This window comes from Mustela lutreola, chromosome 9, assembly GCF_030435805.1.
Source record: "Mustela lutreola isolate mMusLut2 chromosome 9, mMusLut2.pri, whole genome shotgun sequence".
Taxonomy (NCBI): Eukaryota; Metazoa; Chordata; class Mammalia; order Carnivora; family Mustelidae; genus Mustela; species Mustela lutreola.
This window is the reverse complement of record NC_081298.1, coordinates 111,288,163-111,310,531: the sequence shown is the minus strand read 5'-3', so window position 1 is coordinate 111,310,531 and position 22,369 is coordinate 111,288,163. Positions and strand designations below refer to the sequence as shown.

Here is a 22,369-nt window from a genome sequence, read left to right as displayed (position 1 = left end):
TCAAGTCTCAGGGCCTGCCCTCTCCAGCAGCCGCTTTGGGAGAAGCTGGACTACAACAGAGAAATCCGCCTTGAGCCTGAGGACTTCTCAAAGCTACTCGTGTACGGAGTCCTTGTGTTGTCCCCATGGCAGCCCCAATCCGAGGACCATGCGGGGGTGCAAGGGTGTGTGTGTTGGTGGGGAGAGTGGGAGGAGCAGGAAGCAGCAGGAACACCTACGCCTCACATTCTCCGGACTCCGCCTTCCTGGTTGCTCTAACCTGGTGGGGAGACTTCAGGGCCTCTTAGAACAGGTCTGACCTAGATTCCGTGTGAATGTGGAACCAATGATCCAGACGCCAAATGTAAGGAGGCAGCTGGGTTCCAGGGCACAGGAATAAGGAGACTCCATGAAATGCTAGAACCTTCTGTTCTCCCTTCACCTCCAGAATTCTGGCTCCTAACATGGACTCCACCTTCTATTCCAAGTACACAGTCCAAATTTCACCCCATTATACCAGAAGCCCGGAGGGCAAGTCAGGGCTTCCAAGGATTGCACACTTTGTCTTCTCTCACGGGAAGGAACCCGTGACGGGATTTGGCTGGACAAGCCCTGGGTATTATTTGCCAAAACCTCAAAAAGATTAAACTGCCCCCAGGTGCCCTCTTTTTGGAGCTAGCCCCTCAGTGCTGTGATCTGTGCAATTAGATGGGAAGCATGGTGTTGGTCGTCATTAATGACATGGTCTGGCCCGGCTTTGTAGAAAAAGCTCCTTGGGGCAGCTCTGTAACACTCACGCTTTTTTTTTTTCCCTCCAAAACTCTACAGAGATAAAAGGAAACATAAACAACGATTTATTTATCCAGAAGTTCAAAGTATAGCTTTGAGCCCTTTCACATATTCTGTGCTTTTTGAAATCAAGAGTGCAAATAAACTTTCCTCGGTCTCTTTTAGAAAGGGCAGCTGCTATAAACCTACAGATACAGAGAAAATGAGCTGATGAAAAGAGCAAGGTCTAGTCTCCATCCTCCAGTCTGAGGGTTTCATAAGCCCCCCTTCCCACCCGCCCCAGGAGTCATCTACTCTGTAGAATAACTAGGGCCAGAACTCTGCGAATTCATTTTGAACTGCCTTGGTATGGGGAGAGTCAGGAGCCACCGAATCAAAGATGACCAGGGAGTTGGTCCCGATGACTGGCGCCCTGTCAAATCCAGGGGTCATCTGTAGACGTGATTTATCACGGTGGAACCCCTCCCTTTGGTTTCTGGGACCTGTATCCTCTAGTTTTTCTCCCACTTCCGTCACTACTCCCTCAGTGTTTCTCTTCTGGTTTATTACAAGTAGTTCTCAATCTTGGCTATCTATTAGAACAACCAAAGTTGTTTTTTTTTTTGTTTTTTTTTTTTTTTTTACTGAAAATCAGAATCCACTCCACACTGATTAAATCTGGATCTCTGGAGGTAGGGCTTGGTATTGTAGTAGCTCATCTGGTGCAGCCTGGGTACAGAACATGTTAGCAATGCTGGATTTCCCCAGGGCTCTGGTTTCTGTTGGCCTCTCCATCTACTCTCTCTTAGCTGATCTGACCAGTCCTTAGCTTCATGGATTGCCTACACAGATTTGCATTTTTAGCCTGGGTCTCTGTGCTGAGTGTGAGAGCCCATATCTACTTGTCTATTTAACACCTCTGAACATGTATCTACAAGCATTCAGAAGTCCATTGGTTTTGTCCTCTCATCTCCTACATCCAATCCTTCAGCAAGAACTGTTGGGTCTGCCTTAAAAATACATCTCCTTTGGGGTGCCTAGGTAGTTCAATTGGTTAAGTATCCAGCTCTTGAGTTTAGCTCAGGTCATGATCTCAGGGTTATGAGATTGAGCCTGGCGTCAGATTTTCTTTCAAGATTTTCTCTTCCTCTCTCCCTCTGTCACTGCCCACCTCTCTCTCTCTTCATTAAATAACTAAATGTTTTTTTTTTTTTAAGTATCTCCAGGGCGCCTGGGTGGCTCAGTCATTAAGCATCTATCTGCTTTTGGCTCAGGTCATGATCCCAGGGTCCTGGGATTGAGCCCTGCATCAGGCTCCCTGCTCTGCCAGAAGCCTGCTTCTCCCTCTCCCACTCCCTCTGCTTCTGTTCCCTCTCTCGTTGTGTCTCTCTCTGTCAAATAAATTTTAAAAAAATCTTAAAAATAAAATAAAATAAAGTATCTCCATTGGCTGTGACAACTACAATTCTATTCCCAACATTTGTTATCTCCTTCCTCCTTAAACTATGTTAGTCTCCTACCTGGTCTACCTGTTTATATTCCTCACAGTCTATCCTCTGCACAGCAGCTCAAGTGATCTTTCTTTTGTTTGTTTGTGGTTTTTTTTGTTTATTTTTGTTTTTAAGTTTCAAAAGGCTTTATTTCAGGCCATGCAATTACACATGGCATTGCTTACAACCAAGAAGCTTTTTCTTAAGTTGAAAAAATGCAGTAAGCGGCTCATACCCATGGGATTCACTGGTCTTACTATGTGCCCCCATTATGAAGATGCAATTCAGCCAAAAGACTAGGTGAATGGCCTGTGAAAAGCTATCACAGTACTAGAGCTAAAGGAGAAAAACAGCCTATATGATTAGGTAATTTTTTTTTTTTTTTTTACTTATTTATCTGTAGACAAGATAGAAAGCATAGGTAGGCAGAGTGGCAGGCAGAGCGAGAGGGAGAAACAGGCTCTCCATTGAGCAAAGAGCCCATGAGAAGCTCAGTCCTAGTACCCTGGGATCATGACCTGAGCCAAAGGCAGCTGCTTGACCGACTGAGCACCCAAGGGCCCCTAGATAATCTTTTATGATTTGGTACAAAACTGTTTGCATTTATTTATTTATTTATTTATTTCTTATTTATTTATAGTAATCTCTACCTCCAAACATGGGTCTTGATGATTTGGTACAAAATTTTTTAAAGTGGCCAGTATATGTTGCCATTTTCCCCATAGCCATTAGATACAGGTCTCAGAACCACGAATAGAGTTAGAAGTGGTCTCTTTCATTATTATACCAAATGAAACACAGCAGGAGTTTTGGTTTTGCATTGTCATACATTTTGGTTTGGAGGGGCGCCTGGATGGCTCAGGAGGCTAAGCATCTGACTCTTGGTCATGATCCCAGGGTAATGATGTCAGGGTCATGATCTCAGGGTTGTGAGATTTAGCCCTGTGTCAGGCTCCCTACTAAGCAGGTAGTCTGCTTCCCCTCTCCCTCTGTCCCTTCTTGTGCTTGTGCTTGTGTGCCGTCTCTCTCAAATAAATAAATAAATCTTTGAAAAAAATTGTTTTGGATTGGTGAGTCTTGAATTCCTAGTATCTGTTTGATAACACCAGAGAACACAATCATGCTTTTTTTAAATTTAATTTTTATTTATTTATTTTTTAAAGATTTTATTTATTTGCCAGACAGAGAAGGAGAGAGAGGTGCACAGCAGAGGGAGGGGCTGGCAGAGAAGCAGACTCCCTGCTGAGCAAGGAGCCTGACTGGGATTGAATTCCAGGTCCCTGGGATCATGACCTGAGCCAAAGGCAGACGCTCAATCAACTGAGCCACCTCGGTGTCCCAATCTTACTTTTTTAGACATGAGCTTTTTAAAAAAAATTTATTTGAGAGTGAGAGAACCTGTGGAGGGAGGAGGAGGAGGGAGAGGGACAAGCAGATTCCCCACTGAGTAGGTAGCCCAACAGGGGCTCAATTTCAGGACACTGAGATCATGATCGGAGCTGAAATCAAGAGTCTTCCACTTAACAGGCTGAGCTGCCCAGGTGTCCCAACAATCATGCTCTTTTGAATTGGATGTTATAACGTTCCCCCTTCAATTCTGTGTTCCTCAAGTAATCTTTTAAGAAACATAAATCGGTTTCCCTCTCTCCTGTGTTTAAAATCATCCAAAATCTTCCCATTATATTTAGAATACAATCCCAACTCTTTACCATGGCCTAGCATGCCTTACGTGATCTTGCCCCTGCTCACCTCCCTGATCTCATTTACTCACACTGTCCTTCCTAGGTCATGATCAGGTCAAGCAGAGTCTTGATTTGGGGAATTCGCACTTGCTACTCCCTTTACCTGGAATGTTGCTCCCCAGATATCCCAGTGGTTCATTCCATTCCATCATTTAGGTCTCTTTTCAGTTCTTAATACTTCTGAGAGGTCTTCCCTGATTACCACCATCATTTTTTATTCCCTTATCCTGATTTATTTTCTCTAGAACATTCATCATTCTATACTAGCGTATCTATTGATTTCTTTACTTGCTCATTGTCTGTCTTGCCCCGTAGAATACAAGCTCCAGGGGAACAAGTGTTTTTACTCTCTTAGTCACTGGTATGTCCTCAATGCCTTCAATAGTGCGTAATACATATTTGTTGAAGGAAAGGGAACTTCTGTAGACAGGCCTTATATTTTTGGTAACCTCTACCATACTACCCTCCATAGAAGTATGGATTGGGATCTCAGGGGCCAGAAGACTTTCTGACAAAGGAAACCAACTGAAAGGTTAATTGGTGCACCACCATGTTGATAATTGACTGCTGCTACTGGGAATATGTGACATCCTTCAGGTGTGCTGGTGAAGAAAAAATGTTGGGATGCCTCCACTGGTTCTTAGCTAGGGATCATAGCATCTTGTGGTTATTTTCTGTTAGTACTAAGCCAACCATGACAGCTAGGAGGAGAGACAGACCAAAAGCACAGCCAAGCTTTGTCTCCAGGGTTTGGACAGGACTTAGATGAAGTGGTATTGGATCCCCCTTTTTCTTTGCGTGTCTCTCTTTTCTTCTCTTATGTTATGTCCCTTAGGCTCTGCATACAGTGTTCAGTGTTTTCTGGCTGAATCTATGTTTACTTAAAATTGAGTTGTGGATACCATCTGTATTAGTTTCCCAGGACTGCCATAACAAATTACTACAAATCGGGTGGCTTCAAACAACAGAAACATATTTCCACACAGAGAAATCAAGGTGTCAGCAGGGTTGATTCCTTCTGAGGGCTCTAAGGGAGAATCCATTCCATTCCTCTTCCCCAATATCTGGTGGTTGCTGGCAATCTTCGACATTCCTTGGCTTATGACCAAGTAACTCCAGTCTCTGTCTCCACTATCATGTGGTCTTTTCCTCTTCATTTTGTGTCTTCTGTCTCTTATAAGAACACTTGTCATTGGATTTGGGGCCCTTCCAATCCAGGCTGATCTCATCTCTAGATCCTTAATTTCATCTGAAAATACCCTTTATCTAAATAAGATGCCATTCATGAGTTTTAGGTCATCACATCTTCTGGGAGACCACGATTCAACCCACTACACCATCTTAGAGGCAAGAAGGTAAGGTAGGAAATAGTCAGGTTTGCTTTTTCAGACTGTATCCCTTCTCTTTTCCTGTTTTTTTTTTTTTTTTTTTTTTTTTTTTTTTTTCTGGCTTTCCTTTCCTCTTTCCTTCTTCCCAACCCTGCCTGCTTTTCCAGAGCTGGGAGCAAAACTCTCTCTCTGTATCTGAGAATTTCACTCACTGACCCTTGTGAGATGGTCAGCCCTGGGCATTCTTTGTCTTCACTGTCTGTCTTGGTCAGTGACTTGTGTTGCTCTCTGCCCATGCCCTGCCTGTTTGCACATTTGGACCTGGACTCTGATCTCCTGAACCTGGACCTGCTAAACCTGTTTTTACCCAAGCTGAAGGACTCAGGGAACCTGCTTCTTCCCCTGAGGCCTGGGTTTGGTTTACTTCTTAGACAAGACAGGCTGGGCTCTGTGCAGATGGTGACACAGAAGTGGATATTTCCAGCACCGATCTCTCTCCAAGCTCTAGGCCTACTCATCCACCTCTGTCTAAAGAGGAAACATCTATTCGGATGTTTCCAAAAGCACCTTGAACATAATCCATTTAACACTGAATCTGCCAACTATCCTTCCTCCCCCAAATTCCTTCCTCTACAGTATTGTATTTCATTTTAAAAACATTTTTGAAGATTTTATTTTCTTCTTTCTTTTTTTTTTTAAAGATTTTATTTATTTATTTGACAGACAGAGATCACAAGTAGGCAGAGAGGCAGGCAGAGAGAGAGGAGGAAGCAGGCTCCCCGCTGAGCAGAGAGCCCGATGTGGGACTCGATCCCAGGACCCTGAGATCATGACCTGAGCCGAAGGCAGCGGCTTAACCCACTGAGCCACCCAGGCGCCCCTATTTTCTTCTTTAAAGTAATCTTTACACCCAATGTGGGGCCTGAGCTCACAACCCTGAGATCTAGCGTTGCACGCTACTGCAACTGAGCCAGCCAGGTGCCCCAGTATTTTCTTTAATTAATTAATTTATATTTTAAAGTTTATTTATTTTATTATTATTATTATTATTATTTTAATAATCTCTACACCTAATATGGGGCTTGAACTCACCATTCTCAGATCAAATACCTCGTGCTTTTCCTACTGAGCCAGCCAGGCACTCCCTCCTCTACAGTGTTTTAAACTCACTGCTTCATATCTTTTCCCATTGACTTACTCATAATGTAGTGTTACCTTTTCACACCCTGCCTCCGCAAAGTCACCCGATCCCGTAGTCCCTACCTCAGAAGTCTTTCACAAATCCTTCTACTTTTCTCACATCCCACTGCCTCTACCCTAGGTCAGGCCATCATCCTTTCTTACTAAACTGCCAACTGATCTGCTGTCTAGACTCTCTGCCTTGTCTAATCCTCTTTACTACAGCCTGAGTCATTCCTATAAACACTCCCTGTTCTACCCCTTAGACATTCCCATTGTCCCTTAGAATTCTTTCTCCTGACTCCATACCCGGAACTGTCCAACCATCAGATTCATAGCACTAGACAGGCTAAAAAAGGAAAGCACTAAGATCAATTAGTTCAAATTTTCTGGGGTTCACCCTTGTCCCCATTGTGACTTCTGATCCCTTTTCTGCTGCCTGGAAGCAGTATTGTCACCAGAGTAAGAACCTCCTGTGGATACCACCCAATGGCTGAGTCAGTTCCCCTTTGAGGGCATGAGAGAACTACAGAACCCTAAAATGCACACTTCCAAAACCAAGACCTTCAGGGATTGGCTCTGAGTTTCATGTTTTCAACATAGGGATGAATGGAAGGAAAAGCTCCCTGACCTGAGAAGAATGCCTGTCTTGGGTTTCCTTTCCTTCAAGGGCTCCTTGCTTTAATTCTTGCCGTCCTATGCTTACCTTTTTCCTAGGATACACTCATACACTTTAAAACCCAGGACCTCCTTAGAATAGCTGAGACAGGCTGGCCTTTTTCCAAAAGAATTTTACTACATAAGTTAATGAAAGAAAAGAAAAAAGAGAGAGTGTGAAAGAAAAAGATACAGTCTTTTATCCAAAGCCTGGCATCTACTTTCAGATTATTTACATTCTACACTCCCCCGACGCACCCCCTCCACCCAAGTTCCTTTCCTGAGTTCAATTATCACAAAGCTTCCAAGCTCTATGGCCATCTCCGTAGATCCTAATGAAAACTGTATCCTCAGGGATACCTGGGTGGCTCAGTCAGTTAAGCGGCTGCCTTCAGCTCAGGTAATGATCTCAGCATCCTGGGATCGAGTCCTGCATTGGGGTCCTTGCTGAGCAGGGAGCCTGCTTCTCCCTCTGCCTGCCACTCTGCCTCCCTGCTCTCTCTCTCTCTGATAAATAAATAAATAAAAATTTTAAAAAACGAAACAAAACAAAAACCAAACAAAAATGACTCCATCCTCAGACTGACAAAAACCAACTCTGTACCATCTACTGCTTTCTTGAACATCTGTTTCTCTTCAGCTAAGTGGTGGGATGCTAGAAATTGACACAGGAAGGGCCTGGGCCCTTAGGTAATCCCTTATCACGATTTTTTTTTTTTAAAGATTTTATTTATTTATTTGACAGCAAGAGATCACAAGTAGGCAGAGAGGCAGGCAGAGAGAGAGAGGAAGGGAAGGAAGCAGGCTCCCTGCAGAGCAGAGAGCCCGATGCGGGACTCGATCCCAGGACCCTGAGATCATGACCTGAGCCGAAGGCAGCGGCTTAACCCACTGAGCCACCCAGGCGCCCCCCTTATCACGATTCTTGAATCACAACAGCCATGTTGGGAAATTTTACCCACAGGAGGCTGGATTTGCTCTGGGATTTCTGGCAAGAAGAAGACACCTCTTCTTTAGCAGTGAGGATGGCTGAAATAGAGAGAAGGGACCTAACATATAGAAAGTTCTTAACATGTGCCAAACTCTTTATATATTTAAATTTTTAGCATAGGCCTTGGCCATAGGTGTCAATCCCTAATCATATTTTGAAGAATTTAAGGCTCAGAGGTGTTAGAGTCTTGCTCGAGGCCTTAAAGCTAAACCGTCAAATTAGGAGTGTTTGGGTTGGTTGATGACATGGTTGTGACCTGAATCATGCAGCCTGTGGAGATAGAGGTGCCTTTGCTGTCTTTGAAGGTTAAGACTTTTCCACCTTTTGTCTGGTTTGAGGATTTCATTTTTTATTTTTTATTTTTTTTAAAGATTTTATTTATTTGTCAGAGAGAGAAAGGGAGAGCGAGCGAGCCCAGGCAGACAGAATGGCAGGCAGAGGCAGAGGGAGAAACAGGCTCCCTGCCGAGCAAGGAGCCCGATGTGGGACTCGATCCCAGGACGCTGGGATCATGACCTGAGCCGAAGGCAGCTGCTTAACCAACTGAGCCACCCAGGTGTCCCTGAGGATTTCTTTTAATCTCCAAAATTCACTCAACTCCCACATGGCAGTTCCCCTTTGATATTCAGAGGTATGTAAGTTTCATAGACAAAGTACCTTGTATTTAACTCAGTACCTAGATCCCTAACGATATTGAGCCCGTGATTCGTTGGTTATTTATGCTGTCAGATACTGAGCATGTCCTATGTAGAAGTCATTGGCCCAGGAGCTAGAGGTAGAAGAGGTTGAATATACAGAATCTGGAAGAAGGAAAGGCCCTGGGTTCTGGTGCCATCAACCTTCTTGCTTCTCCCCACAAGTCTCTGAGGCCTTTCCTGGGGGGGCTTTTAGATAAGGCTGTTCCTAAGGGGGAGGAGATGGGTATGGATGGAGGGAGTTTTCTTGGCACCTTACGCCCATTTACTATGGTGAGTACAGTCACCACAAACACATGGTAAGGTGCACAAAGCTGGGGAAATGAGACAGAAATACAGAAATAATAGAAACAGAGAAATATTTTGAAGGGGAGAATTTGTTCATTTACTTAAAAATAATAGACAAACCCTCTAAAGCTTGTAATGCATTTCTTCGTGGTTTACGGTTTTCAGGGGGCCTTTTCCCTTGGAGAAAGTCTTCTGGGTTTAGAGAATGCTAGACCAGAGGGAAGGGCAGAATTATAATCCTAATACTGCTACCGGTTTGCTGAATGATTCCCGGCGAATTATTCAACCTATTTATGTGTCAGCACAGAAATGGAGAGAGCGATGTCAGATATGTCACAATATGTTTTCTGTGGGATCTCCAGTAAAAGGATTATGATAAACAACAGCTATTCTGTGTGCATAACAGAACACTTCTGCTTTTTTTCCCCTCTGGTTCAGAAGAGCTGACACAGGCTCACATTGTACCCATGGCATAAAACCCTTGGGAATTTGAAACTTTATGGAGTTAATAAAATCAACAGACACCTGTTATTTGCATAGTGCTGTATGTTGAATGGTTTATAAAGTATTTTCATATATCATCACAGCTGATCCTCACCCCACCTGCAAAATGGAACTAAAGTTCCCATTTTATACCTGAAGAAACTTGGGTCACACAAATCATCCAGGTAATTCAGGCAAAGGTGACTTACTTTATTTTTTACTTTGCCTAAACTATGTAGAAAATTGTCACTTTAATAATTTGTGATAATGGACCATCACAAATGCCATCACCATACAAACAAAACACAATCTTCTTTTCTAGGGACATTGCCCATCCCTGCACAGACCCCACACCCAGAGTCACCAACATGTAGCTACTGTAAATCACCAGCAACTCCAAACCCAGCCCACAACAGTGAGGGATCAACTTTTCCAGGATTGTACAACAATGTCTGGGAGTATTTTGGAATGGATTGGCTTTTTATTTTTTTTAATTTAAAACAAACTTTTATTTTTTATTTTATTTTTTTTAAAGATTTTATTTATTTATTTGACAGACAGATCACAAGCAGGCAGAGAGAGAGGAGGAAGCAGGCTCCCCGCCCAGCAGAGAGCCCGACGTGGGGCTCGATCCCAGGACCCTGAGATCATGACCTGAGCCGAAGGCAGCGGTTTAACCCACTGAGCCACCCAGGCGCCCCTAAAACAAAACTTTTAAAAAGACTTATTTGAGAGTAAGAGAGTAGGCACAGGAGAGCGTGGGGGTGGGGGCAGCAGGGGAGGGTAGGGGTAGGGGGGAGAGAATCCCAAACAGGCTTTCCACTGAGCATGGAGCCCACCGGATCCCAGCCCCTGAGGTCATAACCTGAGCCAAAATCAAGCGTCAGATACTCAACTGACTGAGCCACCCAGGCGCCCTGGGTTGGCTTTTTAAAAAAGTTGTTTGCGTTCATTTGGGGGATTGCCAACTAAGATTCAACTCAGTTTGGTTGTTTGCTTCTGTGAGGGAATGGAGGCTGAGAACACAGGGAATGCTTAGAGAATTAGCATGGGAAAATAATGATTTAAAAGCTTTAGGCACATAACTAATGAGCAGTCCATCAACAGCAAGGTGACTGAAACTATCTGCCCCTTTGTGTGTGTGTGTGTGGGGGGGCGGTAATGGTAAACAGGTAGGGCCTTGCTCTCCTATTGGCAAAAAGGGCCGGTTGTCCTGGCAGGGCAGCACCGTTTATAGGCCTCTAGAGGCAAGGCCTCAGCGTGTGCAGGAGTGTGTTCTGTTCAGCCCAGTTTTGGGGTGAACGCTGATAGTTCTATCAATGCAGTTGGGGTGAACTTGGGAGGGGCTCAGTTTTTCTAGACTCGTCCCAGCAGGGTCTCTCCCTGGTGAAGCTGGTAGCACCTGGAGTCCTCCTGCAGGTTCCAGGCCCTCCGCATTAACATCAACGTGATGAAGGTGCTCTGCTGCGTGCACTTATTTGTTTCCAAGTGTTTGCCCCAGGCAGGCACCCACGTGCTCGAGGTCCCGCATGCAAGGGCTCCCCAGGGACAGAGCAGGGAGGAAGACCTGTCTAGGGGTCGCTAGGTGACAGGGTACACTGGCGGGGGCGGTATGGGCTCGGGAGAGTCTGAGCCCCTGCCCCCACCCCAATTATCCAACAGCTCCTGGTCTGCGTTCGCCAATACAGGCCTCCGCTTCGGCCACGACCCTTGCCCTAGGGTCCTCCACTTCCAGCGAGGGCCCCCAAACCACCGCCCTCCCCAGGTCCCCGCTGGCCCCGCAGCGACCTCCCCCGGCCCGGCCGTCACGGCCGTGCTGGCCCGTCGCTGGGGGCGGGAACCTACCCCCACCCCGCGGCGTCCCCTCCCCTTCACTTCCCCCTCCCCTCGGTCCCTCCCTCCCCTCCCCCCGTGGCGAGGCGGCGGCGGCGGCGGCGGCCGAGGCTGAGGCTGAGGCGGCGGCGGCGGCGGCGGCGGGCGGGGCTCGGCTCGGGCTCCGCGGGCGGGCGGGCGGACATGGCGGCCAACATGTACCGGGTCGGAGGTAGGAAGGCTCGGCCCGACCCGGCCCGTCTGGGAGCGGGCTCCGGGAGTAGGGGATCCGGGCGAGTTCACCTTAACCGCCGGGAGCGGCGGGCGCCCGGGCCCAGAGCGCAGGGGTGGGGGGCGCCGGGGCCCGCAGAGGGGGCCGGGGCTCCCCACCCCCGCCACCCGCCCCTCCCCCGACCATGGCCCTCCGGGGGCCGGCGCCCACCCTCCCCCTCCGCTCCCACCCCCGCTCAGTTTTCTAGGGCCAGGCCTTTACTTAGGGGGTGTGAATTCTCAGACGCCCCCTTCCAGGACGCCCCCATTGGGTATCGGCCGTCGAGCCCCCTAATAGGGTGGTCTTTCCCCGCGTGGCTTTCAGGCAGTGGGGGCTTGGAGGGGACCGGGGAACATCCCCCTGGCTCTACTCCTCCCCTTCAGTGGGAGTGTGGGGTGGGGGAGATGGGGGCAGAGCCGGGGGCACAGCTGGACAGGCCTGTTTGCGGGGACAGGGCCCTGCACCTCTCCTTCCTCACTCTCCCTCCCGTTTCTTGCCCAGCCCCCCAAGATGGGGCTTAGTGGGGCCGGGGCACTGCAGCCAGAGGTGGGGAGTTGAGCTCTGCCTGGACGTTTGCTCTGGTGACTGCCTCTTTCCCAACCTTCTGCAGAAGAGAGAAATAAGGTCAAACAAACTTTCTCCCTACTCACGACGCCCTCCTCCCTCTTTCTTGGTAAAATAATAATTCAGATAAGTGACGTGTTTGTGTGTGAGACTTGCTCTTCTCTGCTCATTAGCTGAGCTCCTGATGGATGGTGGTGGGAATGGCCTGGACAAATGAGGCCAGTTTGCAGAAGAGAGACTGGAAAGAGCCACTAAGATAGACAATAACAGTGCAGCCCAGCCTTTCAAATAAACACACAGTGGGAAGTTTCCAGGGAGCCTATTACATGAGAGGAAAAGTCACACTTGAAAATTTTTATCTTTTTTAATTGAAAGCCTGCAGTGATTTCTTTATAACAGGACCCTAAATGGATCTGGATTAAATTTGCTAAAGAGCCTAACAAAATCCCCATATCATCTCCAGAGAGCTCTTTCAGAAAGGGAACCCCCTTTCATGCCCCCCCCATCATCCCAAATAGAGCTGTGGAAAAGTTTGTCAATGTGTTTCCTCTCACCTACTCTGCTCACCTGATTTTTTTTTTTTTTTTTAAGTTGGTGATTGAAATGTACTTTGGGCTGCTAAGCTTCTCAAGATGCTCTGAATTTGTCTTAGGTCAATAGTTTCATGTGAGAAGCATACTCCAGGGTAAATTGGATTGGAGGGAAAAGATGTGGAAGCAGTTATAGCATGAAAGACATGTTTAGTCAGCCCTGACTACTCGGTGATGAGACGAGTCTTTTTATTAGTAAAGAAGTGATGTGTGGCTCCAAATACTAGGAGAACTTGATAACACATTAATTGAAATGAAAATGCCAGGAAAATAAGGGTCTGTGAATAGTAGGCATATGAGAAAATATATTAAAGTTGTATTGCTTTTCCCCGGGAATGAATTACGGGCTTCATTTTGAATGTGCATTGCCTAATATAGAAAGTCATAGATTGACAAATGTGAACTTTCTGTTGAAAAGATTAAGCTCTTTACTTCTTTTAATTACAGATTATGTCTACTTTGAGAATTCCTCCAGTAACCCGTATCTAATCAGAAGGATAGAAGAACTCAACAAGGTATATATACACTGAATGTTTAGGATTTTAATATTAAAAAATAATTGGTTTCCTTTGAAGGGTAATTAGGTAAAGGGCATAAGGGGTGATTTTACTTTCATTCCTAGACTCTTTGAAAGTAGCGATTGCAGAGTAGACAGTCATGCAGAATTCTGAATATTCTTTTGCTTTGTATAATTACCTATGATATTAAATGTTATGAAGTATTTAACATCTGCAGATTTCCTTTGATTGCTGAGAGCTTCTCAAGGCAGGGCACTCCTGTAACTCAATCCCTTTTTTACATTTAAAGTCATAATTGTTTTTCTCCCTTTTTGGTGGATTATTGTTTTTCTCTTCTAGTTTTAGAAGGAGAAAGCTAGGAAATAAAGTATTAAAGGGAATTTATAAAATTTTGGATAAGACTGACTAATAAGAATACAGTTTTGTCCTGGGATCGAGCCTCGCCTCTCTGCTCAGTGGGGAGCCTGCTTCCCTTCCTCTCTCTCTGACTGCCTCTCTGCCTACTTGTGATCTCTCTGTCAAATAAATAAATAAAATCTTAAAAAAAAAAAAAAGAATACAGTTTTGGTACAATGTAAAGTAGCTTCCTACTTTAGGCCTTAAGTAAATAAAACTTTTATATTAAGGTTTGTTTTTGATTGCTTGTGTCTAGGACATCAGAAGCATTGTGACTTTGTAATAGGTGAGCTTTTATAATGGGGGCATATGAAAAGTCATAAACAGTATGAACCATGGATTACTAATGGTGCTCTGGTTTCTTCCCAACCAGCTTTGAAGGTTATTTTTATAGCTTAAGAGAATTCCTAGTGTTAAAATGTTGGGGACTGTCTAGCTATACATTTCCCCCAAAGTACCATGTAGAGATTGGGCCAATTCTGAGTCCCAGGAAGCAAAGTCTGATTTAGGGCATTTCTGGTTTATGAATGCTGAGTTTTGTTTGTTTTTTAAAGATTTTATTTATTTATTTGACGAAAGAGAGAGAGAGAGAGTGTGTGTATGTATAAGCAGAGGGAGTGGCAGGGAGAGGGAGAAGGAGGCTCCCCACTGAGCAGGGAGCCTGATGTGGGGCTCTGTCCCAGGACCCTGGCATCATGACCTGAGCCAAAGCCAGATGCTTTGCTGGCAGAGCCACCCAGGCACGCGATGAACCCTGAGATCTTGATTTGCTTCTGGAGAGATCCCCATGGACCTTGCATTTATAAAAATTCTGTTGTATTAGAGACCACCACCAGCAAATGAAGAGAATGGCTTTAGGATTAGATCAGTCTTTGGGTGGGAAATGTTGGAGCATTATTCTGATCTTCTCTTTTATGTTATTGATGTATAAGAGTATAGCAACTTGAAACTGATTATCAGTTTATTTAGAGAATTAATTAGGATACAAAGAAAAATGTTGGCCTTTGAGATATATTCTCTGCCTGCTCCCTGTCCCTCTGACCTCCATTCTTACTGCTCTCTGCCTTGCTCATTTAGCTCTAAGCACAGTAGACTCTTGGCTGTTTTCACATGCATATACCTTAGGGCCACCAAGTTGTTTCTAATCCCCTGTGTCTTGCTCTGCCTTACTCTTTTCTCCATATCATTTGTCACCTTCCAGTATACTTCGTTATTGTGTTTATTTTCATTGCCCATTTTCCCAGACTAGAATGTAAGCTCTGTGTGAGGTGATCTTTTCTGTTCACTAATACATCCCAAGTGCCTTAGAATAAGTGACTGGCACATAGTTAAGGCATTCGGTAAATATTTGTTGAATTAATGAATTTCTCAAATGTCTGACGTTAATGCTTGCATGTAGCTTTACCATTTACAAAGTATTTTGATTCATTCATTTTTCAGATATTTCTGAGGACCTGCTACCTGCCAGGCATTTTTAGATATGTGCTTTTAGGAATTCAAGGGTGAACAAAAATAGGTCTGGTAGTGGAGACAAGCATCAGCCAAATAATCCCACAAGTAGAAGGAAAATTGCAGCTGTGCTAAATTTGCAAACATCAGATCATGGTGTTCTGGAAGCATATGATCTGGGGATTCATATTTTTATTTTTATTTTTTTTTTGCCTCAGAATAACCTTAAACCTTTAGGATAGATGCATCCTGGAGTTGTTGTGAAGGACACAGTAGTTAAGTGACTGGGTTGCACACCTGGCTTGAACCTGGCTCATTTCACACTCCTTTATCATTATATTACTCTTCACTCCAGAAGTATCCCTCACTCTCCATCCTTACCTTCTCACTGGCTGTCTGCTTTCAGCAGAGAGCCCTTAATATATTAATGGTTTTATGCAGGCTGGGGAGGACTGAATTATGAGAGAGTAGACTGTACTTTCAGATGGTAGCAGTTTGAATGAATGGATTATTGGTAAATAAGTCAGATTGGCTAAATACTAAATATTTACTTAGGGCCATTAAAAAAAATATTTATTTATTTGGAAGCAAGAGACTAAGCAAGAAAGAGAACATGAGCTGGGGGAGGGGCAGAGGGAGAAGCTGACTCCCTGCTGAGCAGGGAGCTTGATGTGGGGCTCCATCCTGGGACTCCAGCATCATGACCCGAGCCAAAGGCAGACACTTAACTGACTGAGCCACCCAGGCATCCCATACATAGGGACTTTCTTTTTTTAAAAAATGTTTTACTTATTAATTTGTCAGGTAGAGAGAGAAAGAGATAGTACAAGCAAGAGGAGCAGCAGGCAGAGGCAAAGGGAGAAGCAGGCTTCAGACTAAGCAAAGAGCCCAATGCAGGACTCGATCCTAGGACCCGAAGGCAGATACTCAACTGACCGAGCCACGCAGGCATCCAATAGGGCCTTTATTTCTGAAATAATGTGGAAAGGATATCTTATTTATTTATTTTTTTTTTTAGATTTTATTTATTTATTTGACAGAGAGAAATCACAAGTAGGCAGAGAGGCAGGCAGAGAGAGAGAGAGGAGGAAGCAGGCTCTCTGCTGAGTAGAGAGCCCGATGCAGGACTCGATCCCAGGACCCCGAGATCATGACCTGAGCCGAAGGCAGCGGCTTAACCCACTGAGCCACCCAGGTGCCTGAGGATATCTTATTTTAAATAATTCACTAAACAAATATTTATTGAGTACCTGTTATGTACCAGGCACTAGACTAGGCTCAGATATATAACAGTGAACAATACAGACATGTTTTCTGCCCACACAGAGTCTCCATTCTCATGGGGGGGTGGGTACATGAAAAGGCAAATTAACAGGCATAAAGAAAATAGCAAAAATGATGTTAACTTTTTTTTTTTAAAGATTTATGTATTTACTTGAGAGAGAAAATATGAGTAGGGGGAGAGGCAAAGGGAGAGGTAGAGAGAACCTCAAGCAGATGCTGTGCTGAGGAGGGAACTTGACTTGGTGCTTGATCTCATGACCTGAACCAAAACAAAGAGTCAGAAGCTTAATAGACTGTGCCACCCAGGCATCCTGATGTTAACTTTTAAGAAGGACATAAACAAGAGCCTTGACTTAGGGAATAGCAGAGGTCCCTTCTTTTGGATAGAAAAGGAAAGGATCTCAAGGACATTGAAGTTGAGGCCTAAAGAATAAGAAAGAGGTAGCCATGGGAGAGAGGCCACATTAGTCTTCCAGATAAAGGCCCTGAGAGGATCAGAGGTTAAGTTGGCAAAGTGGGGAAAGTTAACACGATGGGAAATCCAAATAATGAATTTAAGAACACTTGATATATTCTAATCAAGCCAGGATAGGAAAAGACATTAACCTAGAGGCTCTTGGCTGGGTCATTTGGTAGAGCATGTGACTCTTGATCTTGGAGTCATGAGTTTGAGCCCTGCATTGGGTGTAGAGATTACTTAAATCAAAAAAATTAAAAAAAAAAAAAGGACATTAACCTATTTTATTAAATATCTATTTTTAGAAATCTCTACACCCGGGGCGCCTGGGTGGCTCAGTGGTTTGGGCTGCTGCCTTCGGCTCGGGTCATGATCTCAGGGTCCTGGGATCGAGCCCCGCATCGGGCTCCCTGCTCCGCAGGAAGCCTGCTTCCCTCTCTCTCTCTCTCTCTGCCTGCCTCTCTGCCTACTTGTGATCTCTGTCTGTCAAATAAATAAATAAAATCTTAAAAAAAAAAAGAAATCTCTACACCCAAAGTGGGGCTTCAACTCAGGACCCTGAGATCAAAAACCAAATGTTCTGCTGACTGAGCCAGCCAGGAGCCAGGTGGCCCCTGTTAATTATCTTCTGGATAGAATGTGTTTTTGTAACAAAATTCCTAGGATAAGCTGTCAGTCACCATTGTTATAGACAATTCACTTTTTTTTTTTTTTTTAAAGATTTTGTTTATTCATTTGACAGAGCATAAGCAGGGGGAGCAGCAAGCAGAGGGAGAAGTAGAAGCAGGTTCCCCACTGAGCAGGGAGCCTAACGACTTGGAGATCAGGGCTCAATGGCTCCATCCCAGGAGCCTGGGATCATGACCTGAGCTAAAGGCAGATGCTCAACCAACTGGGCCACCAAGGTGGCCCCAAAATTCCCTTTTACAGAATGGATTCTGGTTGTTGTTGTTGTTTAAGATTTTATTTACGTATTTGATAGACAGAGATCACAAGTAGGTAGAGAAGCAGGCAGAGAGAGAAAGGTAAGCAGGCTCCCTGCTGAGCAGAGAGCCCGATGCGGGGCTTGATCCCAGGACCCTGAGATCATGACCTGAGCCGAAGGCAGAGGCTTAACCCTCTGAGCCACCCAGGTGCCCCTGGATTCTGTAGCAAAAAATCCTATTTGCAATGTTACTTGTTCAGTTTGAAAGCTGGACTACAATATTTCATTTTTAAAAATTACAGTAATAACTTTTTTAAAAAGATACTATTTTTAAGTAATCTCTACACCCAACACGGGGCTCAGATGCACAACCTCGAGATCAAGAGTTGCACACTTCACCAACTGAGTCAGCCAGATGTCCCCAGTAATAGATTTTTAGTCTCAGTTTATCTCCCTAAAAGTTTTGGAAACTTTTAGGTGCAAAAGTAAATATCAGTTGATGAGCACAGTTCAACATTGATTATCTTGTATTTCCTTTTTTCCTCTCTCCTAATTTGTACTCAGATATTATGAAGGTGATCTTTTGGAGGGCGAATATAAGATTAAAATTAGGGGCGCCTGGGTGGCTCAGTGGGTTAAGCCGCTGCCTTCGGCTCGGGTCATGATCTCGGGGTCCTGGGATCGAGTCCCGCGTCGGGCTCTCTGCTCAGCAGGGAGCCTGCTTCCCTCTCTCTCTCTCTGCCTGCCTCTCCATCTACTTGTGATTTCTCTCTGTCAAATAAATAAATAAAAAATCTTTAAAAAAAAAAAAAAGATTAAAATTATGAAAACAACTTTTGGTTAATTTTATTTAGTTACTGTTTAGGTTGGGTGTTCTTGTAAAGATTGTGTCTGCGTGCATGTGAGAGAAAGCTTTGGGCTCATAGTAACAGTATAGTTTCAGAAAGTTTTAGAAGTTAAGCTCATGAAAAAATTAGCATGTTACTTGCTATTTTTGTTCTGTTTTTGATGCGTATTTTGTAAAACTTGTGTGTACCTTCATAGTCTGTACATTTTATTGGCCATGTGACTTGTTCTGAGATTCATTTTACCGTTTCGTGCCTTCTGTCATTTTGGTTGGGAGAGAGGAGTCACTAATTTCTTTGAGTGTTTGATGATACCCTCTACCTCCATCTGCATTTGCATATATAGGAATTTGCACATAGATTCAGGAGATTCCCTCATGAAACCCAAGGTAAGACATCTCCTACCACTTGGGATCTCTTGGGGATAAGGACAGAAATCGGGAAAGGAAAGTCACTTTTCCCTTGTTCTTTACTTTAGGCAAACCACGCACTTTCCGAAATGTAAAGTGTATGTGTAGTGGGTTTTTTTGTTTTGTTTTTCTTTTAATAGTGTTTCCTAAGTTGGGATAGAAACAGACATGAGTGAAAGGTTGACTAAAATGATTTTAGGGGTGCCTGGGTGGCGCAGTGGATTAAAGTCTCTGCCTTTGGCTCAGGTCATGATCCAGGGTCTTGAGATTGAGCTCCGCATCTGGCTCTCTGCTCAGCAGGGAGCCTGCTTCCTCCTCTCTCTCTGCCTGCCTCTCTGCCTACTTGTGCTCTCTCTCTCTGTCCAATAAATAAATAAAATCTTTAAAAAAAAAATAAATGATTTTAGAGCTTAAGAAAATCCCCTTATCGATAGAGGATATTTTAGTAAATGTGCTTGACAGAATAGGGATTTAAGAGGCTGCAACCTAAATGGAGAAAAGAACACGGCAAAGAAATTGCTGTTGTTGTGGCTTCATCTTTTTTATTTTTTTTAAGGATTTATTTATTTACTTGAGAGAGAGAGAGAGAGCTCCCATGCCCCATGAATGGTGGGGAGGGGCAAAGGGAGAGGAAAAGAGAATCTCCAGCAGATCCCCTGCTGAATGTGGAGCTGGACACGAGGGCTCCATCTCCAACCAACCGCTTAACTGACTGACTGCCCCACTCAGGCACCCCCGCCTTTTAAAAAAAAATTTTAACCTTTTTTTAAATTTTAAGATTTTATTTATTTATTTGACAGAAATCACAAGTAGGCAGAGAGGCAGGCAGAGAGAGGGGGTACCAGGCTCCCTACTGAGCAGAGAGCCTGATGTGGGGCTCGATCCCAGGACCCTGGAACCATGACCTGAGCCGAAGGCAGAGGCTTTAACCCACTGAGCCACCCAGGCACCCCTTTTAAGGTTTTAAGTAATCTCTCCATCCAGTGTGGGGCTTAAACTCACAACTCTGAGATCAAGAGTCGCATGCTCTACCAACTGAGCCAGCCAGGAGCTCCTAACCTAGGTCTTTAGAGCGGTACATGGCTAACTATTTGTGCTGAAAGATTTTTAAGACGGTTCACTATCTCAAACTGCTTTTATAAAATAAAATAAAAAAAAAATAGAAAAATGAAGTTAACAAGTCTTTTTCTTTCTTAAAGATTTTATCCATTTATTTGACAGAGAGAACACAAGTAGGCAGAGGCTTAACCCAGTGAGCCACCCAGGCACCCAACAAGTCTTCATTTTTCATTATTAGGTTCAGTAGGTTAAATTTTACCAAATGCTCTAACACACATTCTCAGTCTCTGTTCTCATTTCATTATGCAGCAGGAGTTGTAGACTGGGCCTTGGACCACAGTTTGAGTAGCTTAACTTTTGAGGCATGCTTGAAAGGATGTGTGTGTGTTTGTGTATTTGTAGAGGGAAAGAGGAATACTGTAGTTATAAAATACCTAATAGCTAAGCGTGTGCATCGTTTAGAAGAGAATGTTTATTTTGAACTATGCCCCTCTACCTCAAGCAGGTTTAAATAAGAATTTAATTAGTTTTGTAGAGTATTCCTAGTGGAGGAACTCACTAGAGAGGTAGGAAAAAATATGCCTTTAAATGCTTGCTTTGTGTTTTGAACATGCTTTTGTCTTAAAACAGAACTGATAAAGAGCTTGTAATCATAGTCATTTGATAGATTTTATTTACAAGAAATACTGGCCTGTTCATTTATTAGATTGCTGGATCATTACTTCTGGAGGATGTATTTGATCACAATATTGTGAAATATAGAAGCACTTTGGTTAGGATTTAATATGATTTCAATTCAAAGGGACAATATTTCTCCATGACTATTTCTCATTCTAAAATACTGCTACTGGGCACCTGGGTGGCTCAGTGGGTTAAGCCGCTGCCTTCGGCTCAGGTCATGATCTCGCATCCCGGGATCGAGTCCCATATCGGGCTCTCTGCTCGGCAGGGAGCCTGCTTCCTCCTCTCTCTCTGCCTGCCTCTCTGCCTACTTGTGATCTCTCTCTGTCAAATAAATAAATAAAATCTTAAAAAAAAAAATAAATAAATAAAATAAAATACTGCTACTGAACTTCATAAAATCGACACATTTACTGCAGCATATGTATATTCTTATTTCTTTATGTCTGAATATATCCGTAAGTCCAGAGAAATTCTGAAAATTTGTTCTCAAATTTTTTGGAAAACTGGAATTTGACTGTAATCTGTGTGTTTCTACAAGGAACTTCGTAATGAATGATTGACCTTGAAAGTTCTCAGAATTCATAAGGAATAGGAGAGTAGGAGCCTGGGCCCCAGCTGCAGAAAATTACAACCTAACTGAATATTGGTTCTATTCTAGATGGTAGTCGAAAATAAATAAGAGCTTCAGTGTTCATAACTCAAAGTTTTTAATACTTTCACATGTGAAGATAAAGAAACTGAGAATATTAACTATTACGGATTCATAGAGGTACCTGGGCTGGAGAATGCTTTTCTGAGTCGTCTGTTCCATTCTGAGTGATGGCTCCCTGCATTCACAGAGCTTCCCCATCATGTTTAGGAGGGCTGCGTGATTTTACTCTTAGCCTATGCTTCTGGGAGAGGGTTTGGAGGAAATATGTTAAACTGTCTTGAATAAGTTACATTGTGGCTTTTAAAATTTGGGGTACTAGTTTCTCAAGGCTAATCAGATTTCATTCTCTGGTTCATTAAAGCGATCTGATCACTTTAGTTTAATTAATGCCAGTAAGTTATTGTATGTTTGACATTTCGGTTTCACTTGGAACCTTTGCAAATGCTGCTTATCCTCATTTAAATTTTTTAGCTCTCTGATTATCCCGCAGTTGGGGTTGGCACACTATAAATGAGAGTTCTTATAATTGTGTTGTATTTAGTTTTGTTTTAGAAACTGTTTGAGTCTACTATTCAGTACACATAACTTTTATTTTTCTTATTTCTTAGACTGCAACTGGCAACGTGGAAGCAAAAGTAGTGTGCTTTTATAGACGACGAGATATTTCGAACACGCTTATAATGCTTGCAGACAAGCATGCTAGTAAGTTAATTGTCTTTTTAATTTTTTTTGGAAAATTAAAAAATGTTTTAAGGTTTTTGTTTTCTATGATAGGAAAAAAATACTTCTTGTATCACATGTAGCCTTTTGCTTTCCCATTTGTCTTCCTCTTAGTTTAGATGGGAGTAATTTT

General features: G+C 43.7%; 1 protein-coding gene across 5 annotated transcripts in view; it reads left to right on the top strand.

Annotated features, from left to right (window-relative positions):
* The window catches only part of MTA3 (metastasis associated 1 family member 3), a 213,370-nt gene that overhangs the window by 36,810 nt on the left and 154,191 nt on the right, over positions 1–22,369 (top strand). For 4 of the 5 annotated variants that reach the window (XM_059188456.1, XM_059188458.1, XM_059188459.1 and 1 more), the window contains exons 1-3: positions 11,546–11,644; positions 13,285–13,352; positions 22,125–22,218. In XM_059188456.1, the coding sequence (XP_059044439.1) occupies positions 11,617–11,644; positions 13,285–13,352; positions 22,125–22,218 (190 nt within the window). In that variant the 5' untranslated portion in view covers positions 11,546–11,616. Of the gene's footprint in view, positions 1–11,545; positions 11,645–13,284; positions 13,353–22,124; positions 22,219–22,369 lie in introns of those variants that run through there. The other variant, XM_059188460.1, reaches the window with a different exon arrangement.